Source organism: Protomyctophum parallelum, assembly GCF_964188405.1.
Source record: "Protomyctophum parallelum genome assembly, chromosome: 7".
Classification (NCBI taxonomy): Eukaryota; Metazoa; Chordata; class Actinopteri; order Myctophiformes; family Myctophidae; genus Protomyctophum; species Protomyctophum parallelum.
The window spans coordinates 48,288,671-48,303,989 of NC_139705.1; the positions used below are offsets into that span (position 1 = coordinate 48,288,671).

Sequence of the window (15,319 nt, forward strand, 5' to 3'; positions counted from 1 at the left end):
TCTTCATAAATTCACTCCTTTTGAGACAGAGACCCCCCTCCCCCCCCACCCACCCCACCCCCTTTCCTGAAATCAAGTTCAATTCTCAGCCTCAGTACCTGCGATGTGAAACAGATTCAGGTTTTTTTAGATGTATAACCCATTTTGGGCAGGAACCCCTTTTGGTGTTAGCGTCATGTTATGCTTTAGCTATTGAAAAATAGCAGATCTACAGAATAGCGCGCCTTCTGCTATTTTAGAAAAATCGAAGAACGACTGACATAGAAACATAGCTTTTTCAGAAAACCGTCAGGATGTATAAAGACATTTTTTTAATCTGATCTCAGGTCAGAATGGAAAACTGTCAGGACGTAGAAGAACATTTGTAGAATCTGATCTCAGGTCAGAATGGTATAAGCCGTCCCAGGAAGGTGAACGGTTCATGGTTCCAGCCTGTGGAGACTCTGTGGACACGGCAGAGACAAGAGGGATGAATTTATGCGGCAACATGGATTATGTCAGGAGGCTCGATACGGCTCCATGGGCGCGGCATAATGGAACGTGCTGTATGGCTTTCCCTATTATGGAGACTTGTGAGAAACCTTCTATCACCATATTTCAATTAATGTTTTTTAGTGAATGAATGCATCTACTTCATCATACAAGAATGTCGCACAAAAGTGCAAATAGCTACACGTAGTGACAACAACAACAACTACACTGTTTCCCCTACTTTTAATCCATTTTGACCTGAGATCAGATTAAAAAAATGTCTTCTACATCCTGACAGTTTTCTTTGTAAGTGGTTCTTAGATTTTTCAAAAATCTACAAGCTCGTATGAGCTTGTAGATCTGCTATTTTTCAATAGCTAAAGCATAACATGATGCTAACACCAAAAGGGGTTCCCACCCCAAAATGGGTTAAATGTTTTTGAAATGATCATTTAAAAAAAAGGGGGAAGGATTTTGGACATACAAGGTTTCCACCCGACTGTGACACATGTATTATATAACCATGCTGTCCTATTCAGGACCCTGATGACTTTACCACTTTCTCCACCTGGACTCACTATATGGGCCACACGCGCATGGCATTATGGGTGAAAAGCCAAATATATAAACTATTCAAAGCGTGCTCGGGTGGAGCAGAGGTGGAGCAGTGCACGCCCCCCACCAACGCCAAGGTTGGGGGTTCCATTCCATCGTGGTGTTACGTATCCAGCTTTGTTGAGCGTGCCACCCGCTCAACAAACCCGCTGGAACGGGGTTTTTTTAAAGGGGGGCACTGGGTTGATGTTGGGGGGGCTAAGAGACCTTGATATAATAGTAAGAGAGACACTGAACTAAACTAATACTACTTTCCCTTTAGTGCCAGCTGTACACACTTGCCTACAGCTGTGCTCCCTACATTAAGCTCTATTTTTCACCTTCAACATTTTCAAAAAATAGCAGAAATAGCCAATCTATTTCCCGTTCACAATACTTCCTTTTGACAGCATCCGCTAGCTTTTAAAAGGTGAGTAAAAAACGAAAACTCACACCCGTATGAAGTGAGGGGAGCTCTTATCATCATACAACATCGTGGACGGTTAATTTATGCACTAACAATGTATATAATATATACATCTTTTATGACGTAATTATCAGACAAAACAAACATGGACAAAACAAAACATTAAACTCTGTATATACAGTAGGAGAGGGCTAGCTTAGCGCCCCTCAAAAATAGCCTGCAGTGAGGGTCAATTAAATTCCCAAATAGGGACGTCAGTCACCTGACGGTTTAATTATTGACGTTCTGACTGTGGCCATCTTCCAGACGGCAGCCATGCAGATTAAAAGCAAGAGTGTAGAAGTAGATCTTGAGCTGGGCTTTAAAAATGTCTACAGAGGCTGCCTGTCGAAGGTACAGTGTTATTAAACTACAGAGGCTGCCTGTCGAAGGTACAGTGTTATTAAACTACAGAGGATGCCTGTCGAAGGTACAGTGTTATTAAACTACAGAGGATGCCTGTCGAAGGTACAGTGTTATTAAACTACAGAGGCTGCCTGTCGAAGGTACAGTGTTATTAAACTACAGAGGCTGCCTGTCGAAGGTACAGTGTTATTAAACTACAGAGGCTGCCTGTCGAAGGTACAGTGTTATTAAACTACAGAGGCTGCCTGTCGAAGGTACAGTGTTATTAAACTACAGAGGCTGCCTGTCGAAGGTACAGTGTTATTCAACTACAGAGGATGCCTGTCGAAGGTACAGTGTTATTAAACTACAGAGGCTGCCTGTCGAAGGTACAGTGTTATTAAACTACAGAGGCTGCCTGTCGAAGGTACAGTGTTATTAAACTACAGAGGCTGCCTGTCGAAGGTACAGTGTTATTAAACTACAGAGGCTGCCTGTCGAAGGTACAGTGGGAGTTTGTTCCACACCGTCGGCCCGTAGAAGCAGAAAGCTGCTTCACCGTGTTTTTTAGTTGCCATTGTTTTTGTCCTACTCCTTTTTTTGGGTGGGAGGAGTAGTACAATGGCTCCATGTGTGTGGGGGCTCCTCACTGACAGGTGAGTCAGTATGGATACAACAGCAGTGAAAACACAAAGAAAGAAAGAAAGAAAGAAAGAAAGAAAGAAAGAAAGAAAGAAAGAAAGAAAGAAAGAAAGAAAGAAAGAAAGAAAGAAAGAAAGAAAGAAAGAAAGAAAGAAAGAAAGAAAGAAAGAAAGAAAGAAAGAAAGAAAGAAAGAAAGAAAGAAAGAAAGAGAAAGAAAGAAAGAAAGAGAGGAATTGATTGGCATGACTATTACATTGGGTGGAAAAAGGGGTAAAATATTTTCCAATATAGCAAAAATATCTATATATCTAAGTCACAAGGCATCGTGTCCGAGCACATTGTGAGCTTGTAGATTTCTTTTCACTAAAGGGCTTAAGTGGATAATAGGACAAGCTTGGCTGCTCGTTTGAAATAACACCCTGTTCTCATTTTCATCCCCACCCAACCGCTGTGCCTCCACACACACACACACACACACACACACACACACACACACACACACACACACACACACACACACACACTTACCTAAGCAGTTGTGCCCATCGTGTGCCAGTCGGAAGCCGTCATAGCACGTGCACCTGTAGTTTCCCGGGATGTTGATGCATTCGTGAACACATCCGCCGTTGTATTCTGTGGCACATTCATCTAAATCTGGAGAGAGAACACACACACACACACACACAGTGCTCAGAGACACTTCAAAGAGAACCTAGTGCAGGTGAGCCAGTGTAGGATACAACAGTATGTCCTCCCGATGGGGGCTCCTCACTGGCAGGTGAGTCAGTAGGATACAACATGTATATTATGTAAACTCTTAATTTCCAATTTCCAGCCATTCAGTTGCAAAAATATATATATATATATTTTGGGGGTCGCGACCCACGGGTTAATTGTTGATGAAATTGAGGAGATAAAACAACCACAACAACAAACAATAATGGACACTGACTGGACCCTCGGGACACATACTGTATCTCACAGACTGGAAAGATGATTTCTCTGCGATTATTAATTCCTCAAAATGACATACACTAGTTATCATTGACCCTTTTGAAAACCATTAGAACATTGAGATCCTTTGCCAGCGTGCACAGTGTTCTATGTCCAAGACCCTTTATAGACGCACCACGTCACTTGAGCTTGTAGATCTACTATTGACGGTACTTTTATGTGACGATGAAATAGGACATTAATGCATGAAGAAACAAACATTAAATATTGGAATGTGTCTGACATTGTCCTCTCCTCATGTGGTGGGTACAATTAACCCACCCCACTCCATTTTAGAGAATGGAGATGAAGTGTTTATTGGGAGAGCATGGATCTTTCAGGTCGTCGATGGCAGATAGTAAATACTATACTATTTGATTCACCTGCTCCTAACATGTACGGTTGAAAGGCTCGTCCATCTTCATCACACTTATGTTCACAACAGTAGCAAAAACACATGTCTATTGTTTGACAGAGAGACGTGGGTGCGTTCGGAAATGCTGAACGCACTGGTGTGCTCTCTTGTCGTTCGTTAATTCAGTGCACTCGGTGCGTTGTCGTTCGAAAATCCAGTGCGCTGCGCACCGGGTGTGCCGAGTGCCCGCACTGAGCGACCCTACCCTGAAGCTGGGGTCGTCCACTGAGCGACCCTACCCTGAAGCTGGGGTCGTCCACTGAGCGACCCTACCCTGAAGCTGGGGTCGTCCACTGAGCGACCCTACCCTGAAGCTGGGGTTGTCCACTGAGCGACCCTACCCTGAAGCTGGGGTCGTCCACTGAGCGACCCTACCCTGAAGCTGGGGTCGTCCACTGAGCGACTCTACACTGAAGCTGGGGTCGTCCACTGAGCGACCCTACCCTGAAGCTGGGGTCGTCCACTGAGCGACCCTACCCTGAAGCTGGGGTCGTCCACTGAGCGACTCTACCCTGAAGCTGGGGTCGTCCACTGAGCGACCCTACCCTGAAGCTGGGGTCGTCCACTGAGCGACCCTACCCTGAAGCTGGGGTCTTGGACGACCCTACCCTGAAGCTGGGGTCGTCCACTGAGCGACCCTACCCTGAAGCTGGGGTCGTCCACTGAGCGACCCTACCCTGAAGCTGGGGTCTTGGACGACCCTACCCTGAAGCTGGGGTCGTCCACTGAGCGACCCTACCCTGAAGCTGGGGTCGTCCACTGAGCGACCCTACCCTGAAGCTGGGGTCTTGGACGACCCTACCCTGAAGCTGGGGTCGTCCACTGAGCGACCCTACCCTGAAGCTGGGGTCGTCCACTGAGCGACCCTACCCTGAAGCTGGGGTCTTGGACGACCCTACCCTGAAGCTGGGGTCGTCCACTGAGCGACCCTACCCTGAAGCTGGGGTCGTCCACTGAGCGACCCTACCCTGAAGCTGGGGTCGTCCACTGAGCGACCCTACCCTGAAGCTGGGGTCGTCCACTGAGCGACCCTACCCTGAAGCTGGGGTCGTCCACTGAGCGACCCTACCCTGAAGCTGGGGTCGTCCACTGAGCGACCCTACCCTGAAGCTGGGGTCGTCCACTGAGCGACCCTACCCTGAAGCTGGGGTCGTCCACTGAGCGACCCTACCCTGAAGCTGGGGTCGTCCACTGAGCGACCCTACCCTGAAGCTGGGGTCGTCCACTGAGCGACCCTACCCTGAAGCTGGGGTCGTCCACTGAGCGACCCTACCCTGAAGCTGGGGTCGTCCACTGAGCGACCCTACCCTGAAGCTGGGGTCGTCCACTGAGCGACCCTACCCTGAAGCTGGGGTCGTCCACTGAGCGACCCTACCCTGAAGCTGGGGTCGTCCACTGAGCGACCCTACCCTGAAGCTGGGGTCGTCCACTGAGCGACCCTACCCTGAAGCTGGGGTCGTCCACTGAGCGACCCTACCCTGAAGCTGGGGTCGTCCACTGAGCGACCCTACCCTGAAGCTGGGGTCGTCCACTGAGCGACCCTACCCTGAAGCTGGGGTCGTCCACTGAGCGACCCTACCCTGAAGCTGGGGTCGTCCACTGAGCGACCCTACCCTGAAGCTGGGGTCGTCCACTGAGCGACCCTACCCTGAAGCTGGGGTCGTCCACTGAGCGACCCTACCCTGAAGCTGGGGTCGTCCACTAAGCGACCCTACCCTGAAGCTGGGGTCGTCCACTGAGCGACCCTACCCTGAAGCTGGGGTCGTCCACTGAGCGACCCTACCCTGAAGCTGGGGTCGTCCACTGAGCGACCCTACCCTGAAGCTGGGGTCGTCCACTGAGCGACCCTACCCTGAAGCTGGGGTCGTCCACTGAGCGACCCTACCCTGAAGCTGGGGTCGTCCACTGAGCGACCCTACCCTGAAGCTGGGGTCGTCCACTGAGCGACCCTACCCTGAAGCTGGGGTCGTCCACTGAGCGACCCTACCCTGAAGCTGGGGTCGTCCACTGAGCGACTCTACACTGAAGCTGGGGTCGTCCACTGAGCGACCCTACCCTGAAGCTGGGGTCGTCCACTGAGCGACCCTACACTGAAGCTGGGGTCGTCCACTGAGCGACCCTACCCTGAAGCTGGGGTCGTCCACTGAGCGACTCTACCCTGAAGCTGGGGTCGTCCACTGAGCGACCCTACCCTGAAGCTGGGGTCGTCCGGTGTGAATGCGTCACAGCTGTGGTCGTTCGTAAATAAGGCACACTGACTGAACGCACTCTGTGACGTCACCGCCCACCACACTCTACAAACTGACCACATTCCCGGTGCGCATTTCCGAACGCACCCGTGGAGACAGAGAGAGCATATCGTTTCACATTCGTTCTAAACTGTTAACTTTTCAGGATTGCATATATAGAGCCGGCCAGCAACTCTACATCTGACCTCAAACCTCAAACCCTTAGAGAATATAGAGCTGACCTGTTCTGACATTCCATAGCCTAATTATGCCACGCCCGGCAGCCGGCGAAAACTAGAGGCCCGAAAATTAAGGCCTGGCCCTACCGGGGCCCTAACTGGGCCCTAACTGGGCCCTACCTAAGCCCTAATGGGGCCCTAACTAGGCCCTAACTGGGCCCTAACTGGGCTCTAACTGGGCTGACCCAAGGCCCCGCCTGGCCTTACCAATTAGCACACATTTGACCCATTTTACCCAGCCCGAAAACGCCAATTAAGAAAAAGAGTCCATATATGGGCATTCCCAGACCTGTTGTTTCAGCGTGACCCGACCTCGCTTCTCGCCCTCAGGACGTCTTACTGGTTTTAGTAGTTTAAGTATAACTAAATGACCCGACCTCGCTTCTCGCCCTCAGGACGTCTTACTGGTTTTAGTAGTTTAAGTATAACTAAATGACCCGACCTCGCTTCTCGCCCTCAGGACGTCTTACTGGTATTAGTAGTTTAAGTATAACTAAATGCATTTGAAATGACATAAAAATGTTACATTTCAGGATTCCAATTCAAAAATAGAAAAAAAATATAATTCAGGATAAAAAATAAAAAGTAAAAATTTAAATCTACAAGCTCGAAATGTTTTGAGATCAGCTATTTTTGCACACACACACACACACACACACACACACACACACACACACACACACACACACACACACACACACACACACACACACACACACACACACACACACACACACACACACACACACAAAACGTATATAACATGGAGATAAGAGGTTTCTCTGCATTGACAGTATACTGTATATGCAATGTGGCACTCTGGAGTGAGTGTGTAATTATATATATATACTGTAGTGTCCCTCGTCTCCATCATCAAAGCTGCCCGACCCCAGCCAAGGACTCTCCAAAAATTGACATGAGCATCGGACCCCATCGATGCGTCATCGGTGGGGACTCTGCTGGATCTCCCATCAGCACTTTAGCGGGCCGTGTGGGGCAGTTGGGGCCTCTGCATCAGGACTTCTTCAACTCGGGACGTAATGGGTGTTGACAGCCGAGGGAACACTACAGCACCACCAGGCCAGCACAACACTCCTCATGGCTCTTAACCCATTCTGACCTGAGATCAGATTTAAAAATGTCTTCCACATCCTGACAGTTTCCTAAAAAAAATGTTTCTATGTCAGTGGTTCTTCGATTTTTCAAAAATAGCAGATCTACAAGCTCGTAGCGTGCCACCGAGTGGCGCGCCACGAGCTTGTAGATCTGCTATTTTTCAATAGCTAAAGCATAACGTAATGCTAACACCAAAAGGGGTTCCCGCCAAAATGGGTTAATCTGCAGTCCGCCTGACCCTCTTAGCACAGCCCCTTCCAGTGGTGGAGAAAGTACTCACATTGTTTCTGTTTACTTCAGTAAACGTACAGTATCTACACTGCAATGCAGACATACTCTGTTAAAAGTGAAAAGTCCGGAAATCTAAATGTACTTAACCCATTTTGACCCGAGATCAGATTCTAAAAATGTCAGTTTTCTGAAAAAGCTGTGTTTCTATGTCAGTGGTTCTTCGATTTTTCAAAAATAGCAGACCTACATGCTCGTAGCGCGCCACTCGGTGACGCCGCTATTAGCTTGTAGATCATTACATAACGTAATGCTAACACCAAAAGGGGTTCCCGGCCAAAATGGTTTAAAGTAAAAGGTAAAAGTACTTGATTGTGATACAGAATGTCCCATTTGAAGTTTTCAAATAAGTCGTTGGAAAATCGCAGATCCACAAGCTCACACAATGTGTCGCATCGCGAAACATTGTGACCTTGTAGATCGGCTATTTTCAAATGTGGTTGTTTTGTAATAATAATCAAAACCTACAACGTAACTATAGTAACTAAAGTTTCCAAATAAATGTTGTGGAGTAAAAGTACAACATTTGCCTCTGAGATTCAGTGAAGTAGAAGTAAAAGTATTGACAGTTGGAAATACTCAAATTAAACTTTCCAACGTACTCCGGTAAATTCCCAAATTGTACCATCACACCTGTATATTACTGTATATCAACTGTATATTCCCGCTAAACTTGAGGTTTACGGGCAAAATACAGTGCCAATAATTGCCCGTTATTACTCTTTTCACGCAGGGCCAGTAAAGTTAAAGTACCTCCAAATTGTGCTTAAGTACAGTACTTCAGTACGGTAAGTACAGTACTTCAGTAAATGCACTGACCCTCTTAGCACAGAGCATTCCCAGGCTGCTGCTGTCCTCACCTAACATCACATCACCGCATCATCGCTGTCGGGGCAGAAACCTCTTAACTCTATTTTTTTTAACTGTGACGTGTTTTCCCCCGTAAATTAACGCCCTAGTTGATCATACTACAGCATCAAAAGTAGCAGATCTACAAGTTTTCAAGTTTGTGGATCTGCCTTTTTTTTTTAATCCTGAAAAGTAACAGTTTTTAGACATATGAGGTTTACAGCCGACAGAGGCCATGTACAATAAATCACTCCAACCGTGAAGGACGTCCGTCGTGGTCGTCACGCAACGAGAAGAACATCGACAATGACATCGTAGCCAGAGCTGAGCTGTTCACTTATGATTCACTCCATGTTTTAGTCAAAGCCAGTGTTGGTCCCCAGATTCACTCCATGTTTTAGTCAAAGCCAGTGTTGGTCCCCAGATTCACTCCATGTTTTAGTCAAAGCCAGTGTTGGTCCCCAGATTCACTCCATGTTTTAGTCAAAGCCAGTGGTGGTCCCCAGATTCACTCCATGTTTTAGTCAAAGCCAGTGGTGGTCCCCAGATTCACTCCATGTTTTAGTCAAAGCCAGTGTTGGTCCCCAGATTCACTCCATGTTTTAGTCAAAGCCAGTGTTGGTCCCCAGATTCACTCCATGTTTTAGTCAAAGCCAGTAGTGGTGGTCCCCAGATTCACTCCATGTTTTAGTCAAAGCCAGTGGTGGTCCCCAGATTCACTCCATGTTTTAGTCAAAGCCAGTGGTGGTCCCCAGATTCACTCCATGTTTTAGTCAAAGCCAGTGGTGGTCCCCAGATTCACTCCATGTTTTAGTCAAAGCCAGTAGTGGTCCCCAGATTCACTCCATGTTTTAGTCAAAGCCAGTAGTGGTGGTCCCCAGATTCACTCCATGTTTTAGTCACAGCCAGTAGTGGTCCCCAGATTCACTCCATGTTTTAGTCAAAGCCAGTAGTGGTCCCCAGATTCACTCCATGTTTTAGTCAAAGCCAGTGGTGGTCCCCAGATTCACTCCATGTTTTAGTCAAAGCCAGTAGTGGTGGTCCCCAGAAAAAGGTGTTATCACAATTACTTTAGCCACTTTATCCATTTAAATGTTGGCCATTCAAAAATATCAGATCTACAAGCTTTTACATGTACAATTTTAGAAGTGTCTTGAATTACTTTAAAAAATATATATATAATCCAAAAGAAAGTACGCACATCTCTAAAAAACGTTCAGGTGTTCAAGTTAGGATGACAACATTTCGACCCCAAATGGGTCTTTGTCAGGTATCGTACCTGACAAAGACCCATTTGGGGTCGAAACGTTGTCATCCTGACTCAATAAAACTACCTTGGGAGCTGCTAAACAGTGTGCGGACTATATTAGATTATTTGTTTTAACACAAATCTCCTCTCCTGGTGGTCGCTGGCAGAAACACATTTTCAGATGTATGTATCCTCGACCAAATACATGGTCTTCTAGAGGAGGGTCTGTCTGTCTGTCTGTCCCGTTCCCTGCATGCTGCCAGCTGGCCACAGAATTACCTCTGCTAAATGTTTATTTTACTGTATGTTTTATGACCTATTGAAATATTAAACTTTCATTTTACAATGGAAGTCAACAGGGGCTGTGATCACACTTAAATCTCCACAAGATCAGACCTTTATTGATCCCACGAGGGTCGCCAAAGACAGCACAACACCAGCAGTACTTAGTTTAGACAGTTTTTGGTTTAGACTAGTCATTGGTTAGACCAGGCATTAGTCCTACATCTACAACCTATCTCAAACCCTCACCCTAACCCTAACCTCCCACAGGGCAGCACACCTAAACCTAACCTTAACCCATGTCTAACCAATGACTAGTCTAAACCTAACCTCCCACAGGGCAGCACACCTAAACCTAACCTAAACCCATGTCTAACCAATGACTAGTCTAAACCTAACCTCCCACAGGGCAGCACACCTAAACCTAACCTTAACCCATGTCTAACCAATGACTAGTCTAAACCTAACCTCCCACAGGGCAGCACACCTAAACCTAACCTTAACCCATGTCTAACCAATGACTAGTCTAAACCTAACCTCCCACAGGGCAGCACACCTAAACCTAACCTTAACCCATGTCTAACCAATGACTAGTCTAAACCTAACCTCCCACAGGGCAGCACACCTAAACCTAACCTTAACCCATGTCTAACCAATGACTAGTCTAAACCTAACCTCCCACGGGGCAGCACACCTAAACCTAACCTTAACCCATGTCTAACCAATGACTAGTCTAAACCTAACCTCCCACAGGGCAGCACACCTAAACCTAACCTTAACCCATGTCTAACCAATGACTAGTCTAAACCTAACCTCCCACGGGGCAGCACACCTAAACCTAACCTTAACCCATGTCTAACCAATGACTAGTCTAAACCTAACCTCCCACAGGGCAGCACACCTAAACCTAACCTTAACCCATGTCTAACCGATGACTAGTCTAAACTAAGTATGCACCCCACAGCAACACTAAGGTGGCAAAATACAAATAATAGTTAGCTGCTTTAGCAGGCAGTTTGAGGGTCCAATGGAGTTAGTTGTTTTGTCAGAAGCACTTTTTATACTTTTCATTGGTTCAATATTTTTTAACCAACACAGACGTAAAGGATTAGACGATATTATACAATATCCAACACGATACACCCTCAACCCTTTCATAGTGCAAGACAAAGGAAATACAAGACAACACACTAGTGTTGAACGAGCTCAGCGAACATTGTGTACCTTGTTAAACTGTATATCTTCATAGTTAGCTGCACAAAGGACTGTCTTGAGTCTACTGGTTGACCCACAAGGGAGATTCATCTATATTTCCCCCTGCTGCAGAATCGTCCCACTTTCTCCCAATAGAAGAGGTTTGAGTGGTTGTCTACGATAGTGTCCAGTTTCCTCACTACACGCATCAGGTCATACCGTGTCAGTCGGGTGGAAAACTCATATGTCCAAAACTGTTGAAACCCATTTTTCACCTGTGTGTCAATTATCTACACACCCTCCGCCAACCTAGTCCCCATATATGGGGGACAAGGGGAGAGCAACGGACTTGAACTCATGCTTCCTTCATGCCTGAGTGTCCAAGTTGCTCCTTTACACCGGACAGGGGGGAGTTTCCCTGGTTGGACGTAGCGCGTGGAAGGAACACGTTATTCCAACCAGTTCCTTTCCCCTCCATCTGGCCAGGGGGAGGCAGTTTAGTGACCAGGATTACTGCATGTTTTTTTGTGAGGGTACCTACCCTAGGGGACACGGGGAGAACATCCACACAGAAAGGCCCTTTCGCCAGCCCTTGGGTATGGGCACTGATGACACAGAGGAGGAAACACGCCGCCGCCACCACCCACAGCGTCCCCAGCGGGAATCGAACCCAGGACCTTCTAGCTTCAAATTCAAAAGCAGCCAAAGTAGCAGATCTACAAGCTCAAAATGTGTCGCTTGTAGATCTGACACAAAAAAAATTGATTTACTGCATCAAAAGTAATCAACAAACAATACTATAAAGATGGTCAAATAAAATTGTCAAATAATATGGGAAAGGCGCAAACATTGTGAAAATAGCCGATCTACAAGATTTTGGTTCTGCTATTTTCACAATATTTATCTGTGGGAACTGAGTCTACATTCCTACAATTCCAAGTGATTTTCAGGGTGGAGGGGTCCCCAGTTAAATTATGATTATTTTGGGGGGACGTGGCTTGAAAAGGTTAAGAACCACTGTCCTGTACACAGTATGACTGATCCAAAGGCTGGTCTCATGAACTCCCACATACTGTACACATACTGTAGGAGCATGACATTACTGTATTTAATTTATGTCTTCAACCCATATACTTGATATCTGGCCAGACAGAGGATTCTTAATTTTACTCCAGAGGCCACATGTAATAGAATTATCTCTTCAGAACACAGTGTTTTATAAACAACACAAATTAAATCCAGTAAAGCAATAAAAATGTCCTCGCAGTAAATTCTAGTCGGACCTCTCAACCTTAGCAATAATCTTTCAAGTCTAAACAAATAGGAATCTAGTGCAACCTAAATAAGTCTGTTCTATTTTGGGCATTTTTCAAACATTTTCAAGCCTACGGACCAAGTAACCGATTTACAAGCTCGATGCAACTTTGTGAGCTTTTGTAGATCTGCTATTTTTGGAATAGGGCTAATTGGAAGAAAATCACTGAGAGGTTACTACAGTAAGTTACCGGTAGATCTCAAAGCGCGGTCCAGCGTCCCCCAGGGGATCTTGAGGGGTCCAAGGGGTCCCCAACCAAAATGAGTTAACCATTTCAGCACCATTAGCAATTTGAAAACAGCGATCTACAAGCTCACAACACGGGACACGTACGTTTATAGATCTGCTATCTTACAATAAATGCACCACGTCTCTGTGTGTGTACTGTACGTACGTGTGAACATCTGTAATCCACGTAACTCGAGAACCATTCACCCCACCGACTTCAAATTTGACACGGGCATTCCACACTAGAGTTCTCATCAGGCCTCAAAATGAAGGCCTGGTCCTACCCTACCCTAAATGGTCCAGTGGTCCTACTCTACCCTAACTGGTCCAGTGGTCCTACCCTACCCTAACTGGTCCAGTGGTCCTACCCTACCCTAACTGGTCCAGTGATCCTACCCTAACTGGTCCAGTGGTCCTACCCTACCCTAACTGGTCCAGTGGTCCTACCCTACCCTAACTGGTCCAGTGATCCTACCCTAACTGGTCCAGTGGTCCTACCCTAACTGGTCCAGCCCGAGGTTCGGCCTGACCCTAACAATGTTAGGCCTGAAACCCTGAAAAGGTCCGAGTGAAGAAGAGAAAGGAAAGGAAAAGAAAGGCCACTATATGGCCACGGCGCCCCGTGCCGTGTTTCAATCGTTATACTGAGTGTGAGAGAGAACTTATCGTCTTGTCGTCGCAGAGATAAAAGCATTTATGTAACTCACGTTAATGTTCCATCTCCACCCATTCTAACGGATTCCCGGGGTCCGTAAACATCTCTGAAATATACTGTAGGAGCATCTCCCTTTAGTTTCCTGAAGTGACGCAGTTACCCGTTCACAAAGTGAAACTTTTTTTTATCAGTCCAGAACAGAACTACATGATAACTGCCAACTTGGCTATAATATTAATCTAGTAGGCTACTGTAAATTTACATCGATCATTGAACTGCAACCTCAAATACATAGTACGTGTAATGTGCGTCACGGACTGTGTCCAAAAGAACATGCATACACAAAGCACCAACATGCTGTGGGGCATGTTGAGAGCTTAACATAATGAGGCGCGCCGCACGGAGACGGTTACGGTTAGGAAACCAAATAGCCTGTACTGTAGTACAGCGGACTGTAACATTGTGTGGTCATCATGTAACTTGCCTGTAGCCATGTGTATGCAGTGAACATTAATGTTAGCGTTTACCTAGAGTTATATGGAGTGTTTACCGTGTCGATTAGGTCATTATTTGCCGCACCCAGCTGGGTTTAACGAGATAGCAGCGCCAGTGCAACATGAAAACCTGACGCTTCCAAAGCGAGCTATCGTGGATCTTATAAGACGTTTAAGCGCATGGCACGCCACCACAGGTGGTGTGCACATTGCGGAGACGATGGAGACAGGAGCGCAAAATTAATTATCTGACGTTTATCCTCATTCGACCACACCTATCCACGATAACGTGACACCTTTGCGCTGCGTAAAATGTGCCTTCTAAATAGCTTGGAGCTTGGCTGCCACGCGATGAGAAGCAATTCCACTATGACGCGTGTCCTGTTTGTCAGCATCTGTCAGCTTATAGCCTGACCTAAGCAGAGACATTTCTGGCCTAGATGGGAGGGTCGCGTCTCAGAAAAGCGCGCACCCTGATTGGATCTCATCGATCTGTCCGTCACCCCCGGCCCCTCCTCTCCCCCCTAGTGCAGCGCTACGTCACATCATTTAGAGCGACGCCTACGCGGAAGGGTTGACTCCCACTTTTAGACTGGTTCAGCCCACGGCTTTTTCCAGGCTTTCATCTTTCGCGCAGACGAAATGAAAGCCTGGGTATCGAGGCTAGTCAGCTTATAGCAATCCATCCTTGCTCCAGAAAACTAAACGGCAATGTTCCAATCACGATCACCGGAACATCATAAATGACCTCCGAACATCGCCGATCTGATCAAAAACACAGACAGCGCCGTAGTTTCAGAGGAAAGAGCATGGAAAGGCCGTGGCCAATACAGAGAAAGTTGTATCGAGAAAGTTGTATGTGAACAGTTACTTTTAACAGTAGAAAATAATTAAAATAATTGGTGTTTTAATTTGACGTTTTAATCACATTTATTATCACTTACGTTATGCTGATGACTCCCAGTTGTATTTTTATTTTAAAATCCTCTCATCATTCTAAATTGTCTATTTTTAAAATAATCTAGTCTAAATTCAATTAACATCCCAAACCTAGTTGGCACAAAATCTATTCATATGAGGGTCTTTGATCAAAATATATATTCATTATTTCATTATGTCGAATGAAATAACTTTTTCCTTTGACATGGAAAAGTCTGAGAAGCACAGTCCTGAACTCTATTAAGTTAAATAACTCAATATAAACTTCATTAAGTTTGTTTGCGTTCCATATATACTTCCATTCAGACCAGTGCTG

General features: G+C 46.3%; 1 protein-coding gene across 3 annotated transcripts in view; it reads right to left on the bottom strand.

Moving 5' to 3' along the window:
• The window catches only part of scube3 (signal peptide, CUB domain, EGF-like 3), a 252,461-nt gene that overhangs the window by 173,739 nt on the left and 63,403 nt on the right, over positions 1–15,319 (bottom strand). For all 3 annotated transcript variants that reach the window (XM_083769221.1, XM_083769219.1, XM_083769220.1), the window contains exon 3: positions 3,048–3,173. In XM_083769221.1, the coding sequence (XP_083625347.1) occupies positions 3,048–3,173 (126 nt within the window). The remainder of the gene's footprint in view (positions 1–3,047; positions 3,174–15,319) is intronic.